The sequence below is a fragment of the Cyprinus carpio genome, chromosome A17 (genome assembly GCF_018340385.1).
Source record: "Cyprinus carpio isolate SPL01 chromosome A17, ASM1834038v1, whole genome shotgun sequence".
NCBI classification, from domain to species: domain Eukaryota; kingdom Metazoa; phylum Chordata; class Actinopteri; order Cypriniformes; family Cyprinidae; genus Cyprinus; species Cyprinus carpio.
The window spans coordinates 15,828,180-15,848,708 of record NC_056588.1 but is presented as its reverse complement, the minus strand read 5'-3'; the positions used below and the strand labels follow the sequence as shown (position 1 = coordinate 15,848,708).

At 37.7% G+C, this 20,529-nt stretch overlaps 1 protein-coding gene across 1 annotated transcript; it reads left to right on the top strand.

Annotated features, from left to right (window-relative positions):
- Positions 1 to 212: 212 nt before the first annotated feature.
- Positions 213 to 20,212, top strand: LOC109072173 (transmembrane protein 121-like). Its single transcript, XM_019088437.2, has 2 exons — positions 213 to 491; positions 18,455 to 20,212. The coding sequence occupies exon 2, from the start codon at positions 18,923 to 18,925 to the stop codon at positions 19,871 to 19,873; it is 951 nt and encodes a 316-aa protein (XP_018943982.1). The 5' UTR covers positions 213 to 491; positions 18,455 to 18,922; the 3' UTR covers positions 19,874 to 20,212.
- The last annotated feature ends 317 nt before the right edge of the window (positions 20,213 to 20,529 follow it).

Here is a 20,529-nt window from a genome sequence, read left to right as displayed (position 1 = left end):
CTATTTTGAAGCTCCGTTCTAAACGTTGTATTTATTAATTTTGTGTAGCTATTAATTATGTTTTCTACAGTGCATGTAGCACACACAATATTGGTGGGGGTTTCATTTAGCCTTTGCAGTGTCCACTTAAGGAGGAAGGTAGTGGGCTGACGGTCTCCCAACATAAGCAAATTGCCAATAAATTATGTTCTCTGCTGGGAGGGTGAGGGAAGCGACTGAATCACTGATTCAAGAGAGGGAGAGAGAGGACGAGCGAGAAAGAGAGAGTAACGTGGATCGGACTGACTAGCAGCGGCCCGCACGCGCGTGTCTATTTCCTCTCTCAGTGGTGGGGTGCACACGCGTTTCAATAGTTTTGACAAAGGATTGCTTTTCTTTTGGAGGTGACATCTGTTGTTTTCCATCAGCGCGCTTGATGCGGATTAAATCACTCCACAAACATCAATCTCGTCTCAAGTGCGGATCAGCACCTTGGACAGCGGATGCCAGAGGTACAGTCTGCTGAACGGTCTGTTCGGATGAGGGAGGGTTTCCCGTCAAGATCATGAATTACCCGTTGTGCAATGAGCTGTGGCGAGCACATAAGGCGCGTTGTGCTTCCTAAATTAATATCAATTTAATTGACTGAATGACAATAAGTTAATGGCTGGCTGAGTGCATGTGTGAATTAAAAAAAAATAAGTATTGTGATTTATGTCGGCGCTTCTGGGTTCGAGTTTCAGTGCAGTTTCTATCTCTGAAGTATCCGTTCATAAATTCATGGGAAATAGCGTTTTTAGCTAAATGGTGTTGTGAGATTGCATAACTATTGGTTAAAGATTGAGGAAAAGTATTCGAGGATTTGACATATGATAATCACTATTGTCCAATAATGAGAAGGGTATTTATTTTATTTTATTTTATTTTATTTTATTTTATTTTATTTATTTTTTTAAATTTGAGTTGTTTTTGTTTTGAATCTCGGTAATATACGTTATAAGCCTTGAAAAAGTAACCATTCAAACTCTGAATCTCTCATGGTGTTGGTAGTGATTCGTCCAAGTGACTTTTGAATCCAATTCATCAAAATGATTCGTTCGTTGCAGGTTAAATCGTTACGCTATGTGAGCATAACTGTGATATGAACGAATCATTGAATCGTTCATTCCGAACACCGAGTTGAGTCGAAAATATGCGTGTCTACAAATCTACTGTGATATTTTAAGAGCGTTTAATCATAATAACTGTACCCACAAATTACATCAAAACTTTCGTCCTTTGTCACCTGCTTGGCATAATTTTAATCGATCTATAGAACAATATGCTAAAGACAATAGGTTATAGCCTAAATATTTTTCTATAACACCATTTACGTTAGATTATGCCATTTAATAAGTTCATAAGTCACTTTTAGATTAAAATCATTCTAACTTCTTGGAAACTAAACAGATTCATGTCTAACTGAACGAAATACATGCCCCTCTCGTTCTGCAGATTCTTGTTCACAAATTGGATGCCTTGATCATTACGTTCGTTTACAAATGAGACGCCACGTTCACGTTTTGAAGGTACGAAAACGGTCACGAGAACGATTAATTCACTTGAAAGGCTAATTCAAAAACGCGATTCGTTCCATTAAACACACTGGCTTGAAAAACCAGTCTCCATACACTACAGCATCATTAAGGGAGCAATATTTCTCTTGAGTCTTTCAAACAATGGTCTTGAGGTTTGCTTCTGTTGCCATTGACTTAATATCATTCTAGCACCTCGAAGGGTTTAAAGGGGTTTACAAACGACCCGCACACCCTTCCACACACACAACACTCTCACAGACCCCGCGCACATTTTTCACGCGCTCCACAGTGTTCTCAGACGCCCCACACGACACATAAACAACCTGAGGGATCCTCGAACCCCCTCAACTCTTGACCATGCATGCACTCAGCCTTGAATACAAGGCTGGGTTTATTTAGGCGCATACGTTATACCTCATAATTTTAGCTACAAAAATTGTTCTAGACAACAAATATTGTACTACGCATATACCATACAAAAACAATACTCGAAAAATACTAGAAAAACACATTTGTGTAAATGGACTTTGACTTATAGTTAGACTATATTGTGACAACTTCCCTGTCTGAGAACTGCTCTCCTGTATGAATGCTTGATTTTTTAGGTCTCCTTTTTCTTCTTGTCTGTTGGTCGATGTTTATTCACTGTCATTTTGTTTCTGTTATATTTTAGAAGCGAACTGGAAAAAATGTAGGGTAGGATGTGATCCCCCCCCCATCAGAAATTGATTGCATCTTGCAGATTGGTTGGCGTAAAAAAATATTACATTTTGAGAAAAGATTATAAAGATAAACATTACTTTTAAAAAAAAAAAAATAATGTCCAGAGATCATCCGTTCACAATTAGACCAGAAAAGAAAGTAAATAGAGTAAATTTTACGACGACTTCAAGTGACCTCTCCCATTGATCTGATCAGGGCACACAAAATTGCTGCAGGCAAAGCAAGCACTTGTACTTTATCTCATTTCCTGCACACCACTTCCATTATTCTGTCTGTCTATTGGTCAGTATGACTGGTACATTGTCACCCTAGTGCCAACAGGACAAGTTCCATCTGCATGTTTCCAATCTCCCCTGGGGTTTCATAAGTGTGACATGACCGCCTCCATTTGCAGGCAGACAGGCTAACTGCCTCCCTGCCAGTACAACCCCCCCGCTGGCTAATTACTGACACAATGTCAGCATGGACAGCTGGCAAAGCCATTTTGTGAAGTGAAGCATTCGATTGGGGTTGGCTGGGGGGTGGCCTTTCCTCTGAGTTTTGCATCTCTAGGAGGTCTGGATACTTGCCTCAAACAATGCAGCGGTGCCCATGAGGCAGCATGCTGAATGCACAGCCCGTCAGCACTGTGGAATGATGGTTAAGATGGTCTGGTCGTGCTCATTAGGGATAGTTGGATTGCTCTAGAGTGTGTGTTCTAATATGCTGGAACTTTTAAGGGCTAGCTGTCATTTAAGATTGTTCCAGAGATCATACGTGATCACATATGCCCATGGTGCACTGTTGACTACATCAGAATCAGAATTGAGTTTATCTGGCCCATAAGCTTCTTCTTAAAATGAAGGTGACTTGGTGAATTGCTCCCAAGGCAGTAGTAATCCTACACAATTCCAATAAACACAGTTTATGTAATGCTGAAGTACAGGAAATGAATGTTCAATATTCTGCTGTTATGTTCAAAATTTATTAGCGGAGTGCATGCCATATCCGCTCGTTAAGTCTGACGTCACTCGTCACCGCTTCTGGGTCTAAACGCTGCCAGAAGAAAACAATAAACGGTGCTAATATACACTTACAATGTAATATAATACTGCCAGAAAAATTATAATCCTAACCCTTAAATCCATACCGAAGTCCAAGATAGCCAGACAATAAAAATATAAATATAAATAAATAAATATAATATGAGCACGGAGACTGTCGTGTACCCTGTAAGTTTTTTAACATTTAGCTTAAATGTGTAATATGAATAAACAGTACTCATAAGCAGCTGTTGAGATAAAGTGAAATGAGTTGAGGCTTGGATCCGGAAACAGCCTTTCTTACGTCATGACTTAACAAGCGGATAAGTTAAATAAAAAGCATATAAACAGTCTAAATAACACAAATGTTAAAGTATGTGGAACATTATATTTCATCAGCTATGATACATATGGCTGGCTATATTGCCCTAAAATCTGCTCTTAAAGTAATAGTTCATCCAAAAATTAAAATTTACTCACCCACAGGCCATGCAAGTGTGTTTCTTCATTGGAACATATTTTGAAAAAAATTAGCATTACTTTACTTGTTCACCAAAGGATCTTCTGCTGTGAATGGGTGCCATCAGAATGAGAGTCCAAACAGCTGATAAAAAAATCACAATAATCCACATGATTCCAGTCCATCAATTAACATCTAGTGAAGTGAAAAGCTGTTGTTGTAACCAACAAATTCATCTTTAAGGCATTTTAACTTTAAACCGGGCATAATCCACAATAACACTTCCACTAGTAAAACAGCCAATCCTCTGTTGTCATCTCATATCCAGATCCACCAACGGGTTTGTTTTGAACTGTTTTCACTTGAAAACGGTGCTTGATCTGTGCATATTTATCTCCTGATTCAGACAAGATTACTTTTCATGGGAGAAAGCAATAGGTGAGGAAATTTTCTGCATATTTTCATTTTTGGGTGAACTATTCCTTTAACAACTTTGTCACTTAAGGGACGTTGCAGTGTCCAGTCCATAATTTTTTACCACAGAATGCCATTAAATGCAATACATGATTTGAGATGTGATGAAAATGTTCATAGCCATCAAAGAATATTACAAAATTCTACAAATAAGGCAAAAAGTGTGGAAATATTACTTTGTATTAAGGATGCATAAAATGTTACTAATGAAATTAGCCATTAAGCATTTAACTTACATCTCGTGTTGTTCCAAACCCATAAGACTTTGGTTAATCTTCAAAACACAAATGAAGATACAGTATTTTTCATGAAAACTGAGAGGTTTCTGTCCTTTAAGGGAATGTGCAGCTAACCAAAACTTAGAAGATCCAAAAAGGTAAAAAACAAATAAAAAAAGTTTTGTAAAATACAGTGCCCACCACTAATATTGCCCCCCTTGGTAAATATGAGCAAAGGCAGTTGTGAAAATAAATCTGCTTATTACTTAAAACTTCAGGGATACTTCAAACAAGACTGGATTCTATGGTCTGATGAAACTAAAATAAAAAAAGCTTTCTGTCAGCAAACCCACGAGATAGGTTTGGTGCAAACAGGGATAAAAAGTACCCCATGCCCAGGGTTAAATATACTACTGGATCTTTAAATGTTGTAGGCCTATTTTTCTGCCGGAGGTCCTGGAAATCTTGTTCAGATACATGGCATCATGGATTCAATCAGATACCAACAGATAAAAAATCTAAACCTGCCACTGTTAGAAATCTTATAATGGGCCATGGTTGGATCTTCCAACAGGACAATGATCCAAAACAAACATCAAAATCAAACAAACACAAAAATGTGTCACTGAATTTTTTTGAATAAAAGATAAATGATGCAAATTTATTTACACAGCAACCTTTTGCTCATATTAACCAATGGTGCCAATATTAGTGGAAGGCACTGTAAATCCATATGAATTGAGCAGTCTCTTGCTTTATATGATGAACATTTACTTAAGGCTTTTATTTACGTCTAAACAAGGATCTACACACATATGGTAAAAACGGAAGCGCAAACAAGTGTAAGTGATGCACAAGAAAATAATCTGTTCATCATATAAAGCAACAGCAGCACATATGCAAGTGATTTGAGCACTTAAAAACAGATGTTCCACTATAGTGCACATACACCAAATGTATCCATCCAGGCTCACAGTCATTAGAATGTACTTTGAAGTGTTTGCATGCTCAATTGTGTGCAGCTCTTCTGTGTGAGAGTGTGAAAAGTATGTTTTAAACAAGTTTACTTTCTAAGAGTCATCAGGGCCAAAAGTGCCCATAACTGATGAACCAATGTCTATATGTAAAGTGGTTTGGGCTGAATTAATTGCAGAAGTGTAATACTTAGGGTTAGGGGTTTAGAAAGAACCCAAAACAGAATGTCTAAGAATATCAATACAGTGCTGCTTTGCAAGCACTGTAATCAATAACATTAGTCTAAAACCCAAAAATGCATTCTGTCCAATTTTAGCACAGTAATTCATTGTCCCTACTGAACATTCGTTCCTATGACAACCTAGTGATCTATTAGTTCTCTGGCATTGTGACAACGGTACAGTAGCCAACATACTTTCGTGTGACAAATGTTGTAAAGCAAATAGAGTTCTTTCAGTGTGCAAGATGTCATTTTAGAGCTGAAAAGCTCATAGCGACTCTGTTCACACTTGCCTTCATGTCGTGTGCTCTGTTAATGAACATATTCTGCTGTGACAGATATATTAGTCATTTCCCTGATGCTCGATGACAGTTCATAACCATTTCCATAGAAATATCAGACAATTAAATCAGCTTGGAAATCCATGTGACCTGAAATACTTCCATTCAGACTGACTTTGTTCTAGCTACTATAAAAATTCAACATGACACTTTATCTTGCTATACTGAGCACTATACTGAGTCGTCTTCTCAGACTCACCTAAAATATAGCTATTATAGTTTTACACCTGAATGGAGTGTGGCTGTGTGGTGTTTCTGTTGATCTTCCTGGACAGGAGAGTGCAGCCCTTCCATAACAGCAGCATAAGGGCAGAGAGCACTGAGTCTCAGAGCAGCAAGCGCTTAAGAGCATGTGGGGCCTGAATTGAATCACCTTTCAGAGAGGGAGAGGGAAAGATAAAGTGAGTCAGAGAGAGACAGAGGCAGCAAAGATAACATCTATGTGCCACAATGTGTGATTGCACTGGTTACTGTCTCTTTTGTAGCAGATTTGGAGCTCTAAGTCGTTCCATTTGTTGCCTTTCAGTGTAGCAAGCATAAAAATGGTGAGGCTTGAGTAGCTAAGAGTCTGTTTCTAAGCTTGCTGAGATGCATTTCATTTCATTCTTTACTAAATGTTGGAAATGGGTTGCAATTTTTGCATGCTAAAATTAGGATTCTAAAATATTTATTTATACTAATTCTTTGTAAAGCTATCTGCTCATTTATATATGGGGGGGGGGTTCTTGTGGTTATGATCCTGTATCTAAATACATATTATGATGCTTAAAGGGTTAGTTCACCCAAAAATGAAAATTAGGCTGCATTTTTCTCACCCACCCTGAGGCATCCTAGGTGTATATGACTTCTTCTTTCAGACAAATCCAGTCGGAGTTGACTATATTAAAAATAATCTTTGATCTTTCAAGCTCTATCATTGCAGTGTTGCATTGCTTCAGTCCAAAAGACGTGAAATAAAAAGCGCCCTTCCATAAAAAAATGTCTCACACGGCTCCAGCGGGTGAACAAAGGCCTTCTGTAGCGAATCGATATGTTTTTGTAAGAAAAATATCCATATTCAAAACGTAATAATCACTTGAATCTAGCCTGTGCTCACTGTTGTTAACGGAAGCAGTTCCGGGGGAATTACCAATGAGGTCAGCTTTGCACATGTGCCGCTCAGAAGTGACGCATTGGAAACGCAGGAGAGAGATCAAAACAAAACAACGGTCACTAATTAGAAGTACAAAATGAGGATTTGTAAGGAAGAATGTCGGATGATTTCTATATAGCCAAGAGGAGACTGGTTTTACTTTGCTAAAGTAAGGAAACTTTGCTTCTTTTGATTTTGTAAACAAATGTTGGTTTTCACAAGACTCAACAGCACATGCACACAACGCTGACCTCATATGTCATGCTCCCGGAACTGCTTCCATGTACAATTGTTGATGCAAGCTAGATTAAAGTAATTATTACATTTTGAATATGGATATTTTTTTTTTACAAAAACGCTTCAGGTGGCCTTTGCTCACACCCCGGAGCTGTGTGAGACACTTTTTTTTATGGAAGGGTACTTTTTATTTAACTTCTTTTGGACTGAAGCAATGTGACACCCGCTGACTGCAATGATAGAGCTTGAAAGATCAAAGACAATTTTTAATATAACTCTGACTGGAAATAATTTTTAATATAACTCTGACTGGATTCGTCTGAAAGAAGAAAGTCATATACAGCTAGGATGGGTGAGTAAAACACAGCCTAATTTTCATTTCTGGGTGAACTAACCCTTTAAAGAGAGTCACCCAAAAATGAAAATGTTGTCATTATTTACTCATCCTTGTGTATTTTGAAACCAGCATGACTTGAACACAAACAGAGATGTTTTATTTCCATACAATGAAAGAGAATTTTAACCAAAAAAAATGAAAATTTCTGACTGTTTCACACACATAGCTATCATATGACTTCAGATGACTTTAAATACAGTGTTTGAGCGACATGGACTACACATTGTTATATCAACATTTTACTACTATTTGATGCTTTTATAGTTTTTTTTAAAAAAAGAAAGCCATACAGTGTCATTTTTAGAGCTTGACAGCCCATGGTCCTAATCCACTTACATTATATGGAAAAGAGCAGCAAGAACGTTAATTTAAACATCTCCTTTTGTGTTCAACTGAAAAAGAAAAAAAGAAAGCCATACACATATATCACAACTTGAGGTTGAGAAAAGTATTTGCTTATATTCATTAGGTTTCTAATAATTAATCCTTAGTGTCATTCCTTACATATAATTTGCCCTGATGTGGTTTAATAAAACATGATGCACCTAAAGCAGTAATTCTGTATCCTTCTTAGCCACCTGCTTTGGTAAATATCATGAACATAATTAAAACAGTTTTTATTAGACCCTTCAGCAAGAAATGTAAATGTGAACCAGACTGCAGTCAAAACCTAAGTTCCATGCTTGAGGTGAAGTAAATGACAGAATGATTTTGGATTTTAACTAGCAGTCCTAAAAGGTCAAATGTATTTTCCTCAGTCACTGTGGGCCATATCAGTTTCTACTCTTTCAGCTTTACACAATACTAGTCTCTCTTTAACGTGCCTAAGCTGTTGTGCTGCAAACACCGCTCCAGCTCTCATGTGAACAGAGTAGAAGAGGCACAAGAGTGGAAAAGAAGAGATACTCTTTTCTCCTTCTTAGCACAGCACTGGGGACAGTTGTGTCACGCTGAGATAAAGAATCTCATGGACGTGAGAAGAATCCCAATGCCCAGCCTGCCAAAGTTCTGCAGTTTAAAGCCTCCCTGTCATCTCCGACCAGAAAGACATAAATAGTAAGTGCAGAGCTTTCTGGGTCTCGCCTCATGCCTTTGCCTGATTCTGTGGCTGAGATTCCCATGGGAATGACTGAGACAGTGGAACAATGCAGCTGAGAAATTAAAAGATAAATCCTGCCAGTGAGACAGGGTCTGCATTCTAATATCTAATATCTATTCTAATACAGTATCTCAGAATGAAGATGTAAGGAAGCCTCTCCACCATATGTGATTTTGAGTTTGATTTACTATTCTGGGCAAGATACAGCTATTAAGGGAATAGTTCATCTAAAAATGAAAATCCCATCATCATTTACTTATCCTCATGTTGTATGTATGACTTTCATTCTTTTGTGGAACACATTTTATTAACCAGAATTTCTAGGTTTGTTTTTTGGTGAGCTCCAAAAAAAAAAGAAAAAGAGAAAAGAAACATGCACATATAGTCATATAGGTATGTGCGCAGAAGTGTAGTGTTTCTTTACAAAGTGACATCTTTAACCATTTTTTAATTTTGTTGTCATTGCAATATCACATTTAAAAAAAAAAATCTACACTGTATAAATTAATTTACATGAAATCTCTCCTTATATTTTAAGATGAGGGTCCCTCACAAGGGGATAAACATATTTGGTGGTTGTTGGCATCAGAGGCATCACTAGACCCTTGTAACTGGGGCAAAAGCCTGATCAAAATACCGCTGTGCCCCAGTAAAATATTATATGTCAATAAATATTACTGTATACCAACTTGAGAATCCTTTTTTTCCACACAATATTTCAGCAATCAGGTCATGTGTGTTTTTCTGTCAGCTGTATAGAATCAGAACTAGTGATGCCAGATACACCAAATCATTTTTTTATTATTATTATTTAATCTGTCAGTGGGATAGCAAAACAGTCTGAAATTGTTCACGATTCAGTTTGATTCCTAAGTATAGTTCACTCACATGCTGGATCATTTGCAGTGGTTTCTCACACTGAAATAGTAATGTTTTATAAAATATAGTAATATTTTTAATAGTAATAGTAATAAAACACTCTGTACTGAACTACTGTACTGCAGGTGAAGACAATTTATATCCATTTATATCCAAAACAGTATTAAAAGAGTATTAAAATATGGGCCCCTGGTTGGCATTAAAAAGTTTGAAAACCCCTGGTTTAGGAGACTTTAAAATCTGAAAATAAAGAGATTTTATACGTGAGAGAGATACAGATTGGGCAAGGACTGACCTGAGAATACTTTGTAACAATGAAGTGATGGATTAGTCGACTGGAGTGTCAAGAAGAACAATTTGCAAAGGAAAGATGAGAAAAATATCAGAGAGAGAGGTGAGATACAGTAAGAACAAAGTAGGACAGTTGTAGTACTTAAAAGGAAGTGCTCTGACAATCTGAGAATTGAATAAATTTTTATATCTTTCACTATGAAAGTGGCCTAATCATTATGTTCCATCACTTCTACCTTAGAATAAGAATCTGAACCAAAGTTTTTGTGAGCCTCTTATCGCCAAAGAGAAAACATCACCTATATATGCTTCCCTTGATATTTCTTCTCTTTTTCCTTTTTCACAGAGTAGCGCACAGCATGAAGGCTGCTTATTAAGAGAGGTGCTTGTGATTGGTGTTTCCACTTCCAGTGAAATGAAATGGCAGTGTTCAAAGAGACAAATCAATAGTTTAAGGGGTAAATGCTAAGTTGAGAAGAAAAACAGCTGTTTTTGATAAAAGCTCTCCATGGACTCAAAAACTGTCACTGGAAGCCGTTATTTTGCAGGGCTGCATTCAGACTACTTGATGGCTCTTTACATTTCCATTTAAAGTGTCAAGTACTTTGTGAATAATTGTTATAAAAAGAGATGTTGTCTGTTTTTCCATTTAAAAAAAAAAATGACAAAGCCTTTGTTTTGACGTGACATACAGCCAAGTATGGTGATGCATACTCAGAATTCGTGCTCTGCATTTAACCCATCCAAAGTGCACACACACAGCAGTGCACACTGTGAACACACACCCGGAGCAGTGGGCAGCCATTTATGTCGCAGCGCCCGGGGAGCAGTTGGGGGTTCGGTGCCTTGCTCAAGGGCACCTCAGTCGTGGTATTTTTGGCCCAAGACTCGAACCCACAACCTTAGGGTTAGGAGTCAAACTAGGCCTGTGTAGCAATTAGAAAACAATTAGATTCAATTAGATTCTCATTCATAGCTAATTAAAAATTCTTTCTCTCCTAAATAATAATATTAATTTATATAGGGCAGTGTGTTGTGATACAAACTGCTTGCTTGTATTTTGAACTATTCATAAAAGAACGACCTCATAAAAGACATTTGTTTTTTGAATTGGACTGCACTGGTTGTGTTGAATGTTTCTAATTCACTAAAAAGAACGAGTCATTTGCTCGTGAATCGGACTACACCGGTGGTGTTGTGTTTGTTTATTCAGGCAATCCGTGAGAACAACTCACTGAAAGACGTGCCTTCTGTGTAATACAAGGTTGTAGAGTCTGGTTTCTTTGCAAACTCCGCATGACCACTCCGTTCCTGCTGAGAGTATATGCTGATGCAGACTTAATATCATCTTCTCATCTCTCAGTGTGTCTCTTTCCTAATACTTTCCCATTCCTCCCCACTCCAGCAGATGCTACAAGTCAACCATCCTAAGGCACTATGGAGGTGGTTAGACAGCTTTGGCCGGCACCCGGGGAGGTCTAACTTTGATTATTTAGGAAGATAACAAGCGTTTGGTGGTTAAACCTTGGAAAGGGATTCAACATTGCATCACATCTGCTGTTGAGAGGGCTTTGAACATGCAATAGTCCCCTTTGCAGAACCATTCATTGCAGATCCTGTTACTGCACGCTTCATAGGAATAAAGCAGCTCTGAGCGCAGCCACGGAGATGAGAGGAAGTGAGACGAGTGGAAGTGAGGCATTTAAAGGACAGAATGAGTGAGGTCACGGCAGAAAAAGGGAAGCTGAAGTAGTGCTTGGGGCATATCCCCAACAGAAGAAATGTACTCTCTTTGCACTCTTCTGTGTTCCAGTGTGCAAAATATTGAAGGCTCTAGGCACTCTGTGCCAAGTCGGAAACTGACAGATCTGAGAACAGCTGTGTTTTCTTCTTGTGCTACTATGCAATAGTTGAGCTCAAAATATCATATGTATCCGGCTTTTGGTGGCAATTAGCATGTCTTTGCTTTCTCTGTCTTATAATGGTTATTCTTTTGACTTCTTTTTCTTTGGCCTTATACACAAATTGATGTGTGACTGATCTTGTTTTGTACCTACAGAGTAATTTAGGTGATTTACCAATGCATTTAACCATAATTGTTACTCCCAAAATTTTGCTGTCTCTACATGCCAGATTTTTTAAAATACTTTTATTAAGGAAGGATGCACTAAATACATCAACAGTAACAGTAAATACATTTATAATGTTACAAACGATTTCTAGTTCCAAAAATGCTGCTATTTTGGACTCAAATTAATCAAAGAATCCTGCAAAAAAAGAAAAAGAAAAAGGGGGATCCAAAAAAATATTAACCTGCAAAAACTGCTTTCAACATTCATATTAGATCAGCATATTAGAATGATCATGTGCCACTGAAGACTGGAGTAATTTCAGAAATTCAGACTTGCCATCTCATGCTAGAGGTGTTTTATCTGAAAATGCAGTGCTTCCTTCAGAAATATGAGAAAATAATCACAGGTACAAAATGATTAGATTTTAAGCAGTACTTCGGCTGGGTTCAATTAAAGCTATTTTTTGCCGTAATCCTTATAGCTGTGTTGATTGAGGATTGCTGACTAATGGTCCAAAAATATGGTGACTATAAATATAAGGCCAGTAGTAAGAATAACATCTATGTATGTTTTTTTTTTTTACTGTATTATTGTAGTTACTATTTTTTGAGGAAAAGTAAAAAATGTTTAGAAATACTTATGCTTAGTAAGAATTTGATGTGATTCGCTTTAAATAGCATACAAAAAGTATAGAACTAGTAGCTTGTTGATAGAGTAAATACTGTTCCATGGGCATATAAACATCAAATGGTGCATGAACTGACATTGCACTAAATAGCCCAAACCCATAGAGGGGGCTTTGCCTCCTCAATTGGGAAGTACATGTGACTTCTTTGTCTTAAAGGATGGATCTTGGCCTGTCTGTCTTTGGGCAGAGACAAGACAGTGCTATGAGTCTGTGTTGCTGAGCTCAGACTGGTCTTGCTGATATAGCTTCACAGGGAGCTCTTGCTCATTGCAGCTGCCAGGCTGGATGAATATGTTGATTATGATTACTGGAGAGGCCTTCAGGCCATCAAGCTCTCTATCTGATTCTGCTGAGCTCTGTTTCCTCCTCTCTGGTCCTGTCTGTTCCTGACTGACCTACTCACAGAGTCCATTCACTGTGTCAGTGTGATGCGTACACGGTCACATGGGGAAATCAATGTCAAGAACATGCCTGGGACATACTTCATCCAAGAAAGAAACAAGAAATATTATTTTTCTTAAAAAAATCAAAGCCAGCTAGATTTTTTTATTTTTTTTTGGCATTATTTTCATGGAGTTTTCCCCCCCCATTAAATAGGAAGAAAAAGAAGAAGAAGAAGAAGAAGAGGAGGAGAAAAAGAAGAAGCATTGAATTATTATTAAAAATAAAATTATTTAAAAAGTATTTTAATATTAATTTATTTTAATTTGTATTTTTTAAAGTATCAAAAATAAGAATAAAAATAATGTATAATAATAATTATTATTCTTATTAAAAATAATTTTTTAAAGTATAAAGGGGTACAGGCACTGTCAGGGGCTGCCAGGCAGTCAGTAGTAGAAAATATATGTTTACAACATATATACAGTATATATATATATATATATATATATATATAAGTATGAATGGGTCTTTAGATTAAAATATATATGGTTTCTTATATAGCTTTCTAACTCTGCCATAGACACCTCCAGGACAACATTGCTGGCTGTCCTCCCGATGCCTTTTATCATATCTGTATTTGTTTAATTTATGCAGACACATACATACATACATACATTGTGCTAAACGACTAAAAATTTAAATGAAAAATAAAAAACAAACTATTATAAATACAATAATAAGATGCATTATGCATTATGTTTATGATATGAAAATGATGACCAATATTATTTGAGAGGAATTTTTTAAGAAAATAATGTTGGAAAATTGAAATAAAAAGCAAAAATATTTTTATTTCTTAATAAGCAAATATAATACCCTATGGTTTTGTTTTTGATGTGAAATGTGACCTGGACTTGTTTTTGTGAGATTCACCCAACTAGAGCAGAAAGCATGCTCATTCATTACCTTACAAAGCCCCTCTCAGATTTTCAGACACTCGCCGTTTTAATTAAGTGAATGAGGGGGAGGACTGCAGTGGAAAGAGGGAGAGAGGTCAATCAATGAGCAGGAGAGTATGAAATAGCCCTGGACAGGACTCTAAAGAGATGGAGGAGGATGAGACACCTGGCTCATAAGGGTTGGGGGATGACGGACCAGATTAAGGTGGGCAGAGAGGTGAGGAGATACAAGGACAACCTCAGTTCCTATGTGACAGAAGTCACATTCTCATAAAATCCATAAGAATTAACAGTGGATTCATTTTCTATAAGAAATACTGAGTGGTGAATCCATTTCTGGTAGAATAATTGATGGCTGTATCACGTTCTGTAAGAATAACTGACTGTTGAATCGATTCATATAATGATTAGTTGACTGACTCTCTTTTTATAATCACAGAGAAGATGCGGCATTTTCACAGAAAACACAAATGCGCAGGGAATGTTCAAACATCAGTCTGTGTTTATGTTTTGTAATGCCAGGTCAGATATCCATGTGTGTCCACAGAAAGGGCTTTAGAAAACTATGGTCCTTCTGATCTCTCAGCCTTTTGCTGTAATAACACCAAGATGAAAAGAGGGAAAGAGCACGAAATTCTCCACTTCAAGGCAAGTTGGAGCACAGAGGCTCTTTTTTATTTTTCATTACTGAGTGGAAATAAGAGCCACACTTATTATTGTTTCTTTTACTGGGGGTCTTGGACTGATGGATGCCTGTTACCACAGCAACATGGGAACCTCTATGCAGTATACAGTATATCCGGCCCCTCACTTCTTGTTGAGCTGTCAGTGAATGTGTGACAGAGCCACAGGCTTCTGGCGGCTTTCAAATAAACTACTTTGTTTTTCTATTGGTTAAGTATGTATGAGAAATGAAACATTAAACATCATTTATAAACCTTCTTTCGAAAATATATTTCGGGAAAGTTTGTTGTGTGCTCATTGAAAATTAATACAGTGTCTCCGGCTCGATGCGGAATGCAGATCACCACCTGTTTAAACTGTTTAGTAAGGTTTGTCCATGCTTTCTCTGCTAAGCTGGTTTAGGAGTCACTAGATCTGTGTTCTTATTTAGATCTGTAAATAACTGGAGAAGATGCTAGACACAACTGTAAATAACTGGAGAAGATGACAATTTGGAGAGAAAATGCATTATTTTTTATTTTATTTTATTTTATTTTATTTTATTTTATTATTTTTAACAATTTTTAACAAATGTTTCTCCTAAAATTCCTTTGAAGAATAGCATATCTTAGAAGAAGATTTTAGAAGAATTGATTTTAGAAGAATTTATGAGGAATATTTGAGTTCATATTGAAATCTCTGCAGACTTATCTTGATTTGTTTGGTAAAAATGTTGAGATCTTCTGAAAATAGTGAAGACATACTGTAGACTATATGAGATCACTCTGGTCTTTTTTTTTCCTCAGAAGACACATCTGAGAAGCAGAAATGTCTTCAGTAGTGCATCATTTATTCCTCTTGCTGTCAAAGAGAAACAACCGAGATATTATGGAGCTCTTATTTGTTATTTTTACAGGTTGCAGCTGCAATGCAGCAGCTTCATGTGCAATTTCTGTGCGACTGTGTTGCATTTTGAAGCCTTTAGCAAATATAGAGCACTATCTGTAATGCTTTGCCTCATGGGCTCCTGTGAGTATCTAGAGTTTGTCTGCTCAACGGGAGGGGAATATTCCTCATGTGTGTATTGATTGGGCTGATGAGTTCGCTCTCTACTACTTCAGATACTTATTTGCTCCCATGTGTTTTGCAACTTTAATTAAACTCTTGATTTAATGCTCTCATGCCATTGCTCTCTTCACTTACAGTACAGTACATTAGGAGAGGAATGTGTGTTGATGTGCTTGTGTCTTATAGAGAAGTAAGACTAAAAATTCTAATCTTCTACCAAAAATCATGAACTACCATGAGATGTCAATAAATAGTTGTTATTCTTGAGTTTTTTTATTCCCCTTAATATCCCACAATATGACTTTCTGTCTTATAATTTGACTTTATATTTAACAACTGTGACTTTGTTTCTCATAATTGCGACTTTATATTTCACATTGTGATATTATTTCCCAGTTGCAACTTGTAATTGCAAATTTATGTCTCCCAGTTCGACTTTATACCTCACAACTTCACTTGTCTCAAAATTACCCTTTTTATTACCATTTTTTTTAACTCTTAGGCAGAAACAGACATTCATAAAAACAAATCTTATAGAGCCCTAGGATAGAAACTCAATTAGATCAAACCAAACAGAAAAGTACTTAAAACAGATTTAAATTACAGCAAAAGGACCAAATTGGAATTTTATCGGTTCCTAAAAAACAAACAAACAGAATATCATATTCAAAGAAGTTTAACAGGAAAACCTTATTCATCTGTATATGTATAAGTACACGTGAAAATGTTTGAGCTATCCTTTGAGACAAAATACATCATAAAAAATAATCCACAAATCCTGCTTTGTGTGATGCATTTAAGTCTCAATCTGTGGTTCCCTCCACCCTCTCCAAAATAAATAGTTCAATCTTCCGCTCAGCTGCACGTTCTGAAACTGAACAGATGAGAGAAGTTCACAAGGTCAGAGAGTCATGTTGTCAGAAATGAAAATCTGTGCACTACAATAGAAAAGAAAGGGAGAAGAAGGAGGGCAGATGCAGTGTAGAGGCACAATGCATAACCAAATAATGTTCTGAGTTTAACAGAGCAGTCATATTGAAAGAACAGACAAAATAAGTTACTGCACATTTCAGAAACGAGACAGTTGATATGAAAAAAAGTATTCTACTTTGTAATATAATTTTTTTTATGGGAATGATTTAAACTTGATTTAAACTGGGGTCACTCAATAAAAAAAAGCCAATTTATCTGAGCATGTCCATCAGGTCCCAAGCTTGCTTTACATAATGTCGCAGAAGAGGTATTGATCCATAACGGAATTTACACTGAATGGAGCCAGAATTCCTATCCAAAGCTAAATGCATTGATAAATGTAGGTAAAAATTATGATTGCAGAAACAGCAGCATACACAATACAAGATATATTAGCACATGCACTCTATATTTTTCTTTAACATCCATTAGTTTTCTATGGCTGCATGTATTTCTCTCAGAGTACTGATTTAGTGTGTGAGATTGCTATCTCTTTGAGATAGAAATCAATCACTTGAGGAGATGTGTGAGCAAATAGTCTCAATGTTTGCTTCCATATATTTCAAACATGAGCAGCGCTGACGTGAACTAACTAGCAATAGGAGATTGTGAAGGTCCGCTGTATGAGTGGTGTGGAAAATGTTGCTGTGATTGAAATTTAATACAACAGACAGATCTGTTGATCAGTGCTAATCTTTTGATCAAATGTATGTGCCATTCCCTAATATTCCAGCTGAAGAGGAAATCTAGTGACTGTGAGCTGAGTTCTAATAAGAACACAATGCAGCCAGAAGATTTTCTTTATCTTAAAACAGTTGCTTCCAGGAAGATGCCAGCATTTAAATGTTATGCTTTTTTTTACACTTCATGCCTACTGAGACCTACAAAGAATCAGCTGAAAATCAGTTTTCTAAAATTATTGTCATTCACGTCAAACCACCTCACACCTAGATATCAGAGTCAGTGCACACCCTCTGCCTGTCGCACATCCAGTAATATCTCGCTTTCCAGATATCCAAGGGGTTCCCTGCTGCTTTAGACTCATCATCACTTATTATCACTCTCTCAATAGAAACCGTTGCTATGGAAGCTGGTGACTCAGAACTCATAGGAATATTAGGGAATGATTTTCTAGCAGCTGACACTGTCATGACTAAGTATGGATAATGCTGCATAGCGGGATCTTGCTTATAGAACCCATACAAAAAGGAGGAATTTTCAATTAAAAGTATTCAAAAGTGTTCAATCACTGTGAGAATTTGAGGAATGAAGTCACATGGTAAGGAAAAAAAGAGCTTGAAATCGTAATTCAATAATTGCACCAGCTAACCAGCTCTATACACTATAAGTGACTGAATGCTTACTTCTACACACAAAAAGTATTCCTTTTTGGATATTTAAACATGACAAATTCAGTGGCCTCCAAAACAGCTAAACCCTATTCAACATAAAAGACTTTAAAGGAATGTAAAATCAACCCAAGGACTTGTGGGATGGTTAGTTACATCTGATTGTGCTAAATTACCACACTGACCCCTAGTGTTTTGTTTTAAAGCTTCATCAGTTGGAACAAGGTCAAAAACATTCTCTAAAGAGAACTAATTTTTCTTTCTTTAATTCACAGGCGCTCAAAGCCAGCAGAGCGGAAAGAGAGCTGTGACCACCCATTTTGTCTTCACAACTGACAATAGTCCTCTGTACGCTCAGCTCCGATGCAGGAATAAGAGACAGCGACAATAGACCAGCACAGTATCCAGCCTTGCTGTTTATATGGGTCAGCTGACACAGACAAGCAGACCTATGTCAGTTAGGTCAGGAAGTCGACTTAATCTGGCTCACCAGTGGATACACATACAGATATATCGCAGTCACATTGAATCAAAGAAATATTGACATACGATACTAGTGTGGAGGACATGTGAAGCTTGAAATGCGGTAAAGAGTGGCCATTGGACTGTGTTGAGCTTTGCTGAACGGGCTCCGCAGTCACCAGCATCAATGGACAACAGTTTGCACACCATGAACTGACTTGCTACTTTTTGACGGATACGATTTGTTCGTTTTTTTTTTTCTTCGATAAACAGACAGCACCATGGTTCTGCCACCACCTGACAAGCGGCATGTGTGTTTAACCACCATTATGATCATGACCAGCATGGCCTTCATGGATGCCTACCTTGTGGAGCAGAATCAGGGCCCGCGCAAAATTGGGGTCTGCATCATCGTCTTGGTTGGAGACATTTGCTTTCTTATAGTCCTGCGTTACGTGGCCGTGTGGGTTGGTGCTGAGGTGAGGACTGCCAAGCGTGGCTACGCCATGATCCTCTGGTTCCTCTACATCTTCGTTCTGGAGATCAAGCTCTACTTTGTCTTCCAGAACTACAAAGCTGACCGTAAAAGTCTGGAGACAGTAGCTCGGAAAGCGTTGACTTTGTTGCTCTCGGTTTGCGTACCTGGACTCTATCTTGTCCTGGTTGCACTTGACAGCATGGAGTATGTAAGAACCTTCCGAAAGAAGGAGGACATGCGGGGTCGACTCTTTTGGGTTGCGCTTGACCTTCTGGATGTCCTGGACATCCAGGCTAACCTTTGGGAGCCACAAAGGACAGGTCTGCCCATCTGGGCCGAGGGTCTGATGTTTTTCTACTGCTACATCCTGTTGCTCATCCTGCCTTGCGTTTCTCTGAGTGAGATCAGTGTACAGGGCGAGCATGTGTCGCCACAGAAGATGATGCTCTACCCGATCCTCAGCTTGGCGACCATCAACATTGTCACTATCCTCATTCGAGGTGTCAACATGGTGCTGTTCCAAGACAGCAGAGTCTCGACCATCTTCATTGGAAAGAACGTTGTTGCCATTGCCACTAAAGCCTGCACCTTCCTGGAGTACCGGCGACAAGTTAAAGAGTTCCCCCCACAAGATCCAGCTGGGATTGCCATGGAGATACAGCAGAACTCTGTGCCACACAATCAAACTCTATCAAACGCCACAACCACCCTCCCAGAAGAGCACTCACCGGCCCGTGAGGTCATTGACACGTGACCAGAACTGACAAAAACATCAAGACATTAGTGTTAAGTGGGAAAGAAGAAAACCTTAGTAAGTTCAGACCAGGACACGTTGAAGTATCCTTCTTCTGGTCCTTTTACTACTGAGCCAGGAGTTCAGCCCTAAGATTACTATTTTAAAGAATTTTTAAAGTCCTACTCATCTAGGCTGAGTGTTCAAAGGCCACTGATGCTCAGATGCACAAATGATGGCTCACAAAATCTTGATTTTAACCGGATTTTGTAATTTCTAGCAGCTGTTTTGTGATGTTAGATAGGGATTGTTTTTTACAGACATCTGTGTTATGGTGGCTCACCTTGCTCTCTACAAAAAACCACAAAACATCATCAAAAAACAACAACACTTCATCCAACCCATTAATTAATTAAATAAATAGTCTAGCTAGAATGAATATGCTTTCACCTACAAATGAGAGTCCAGTATTCTCAAATGACCATGTTTAAATGCATTTCATACAATTCTGAAGATTTTCCCCCCAAAATCAGTGCATAAAATGTGAGGAATTCCCATCAAGGCTTGCTAAAAAGCAAAAGCGAAACAAACAAAGCATATCAAGGTCAGTAGTTAAGTCCACTCCTCCTACCATAATCTGTAAAAAGATATGAAGCAAGAGGTGAACTTCAAGTGAA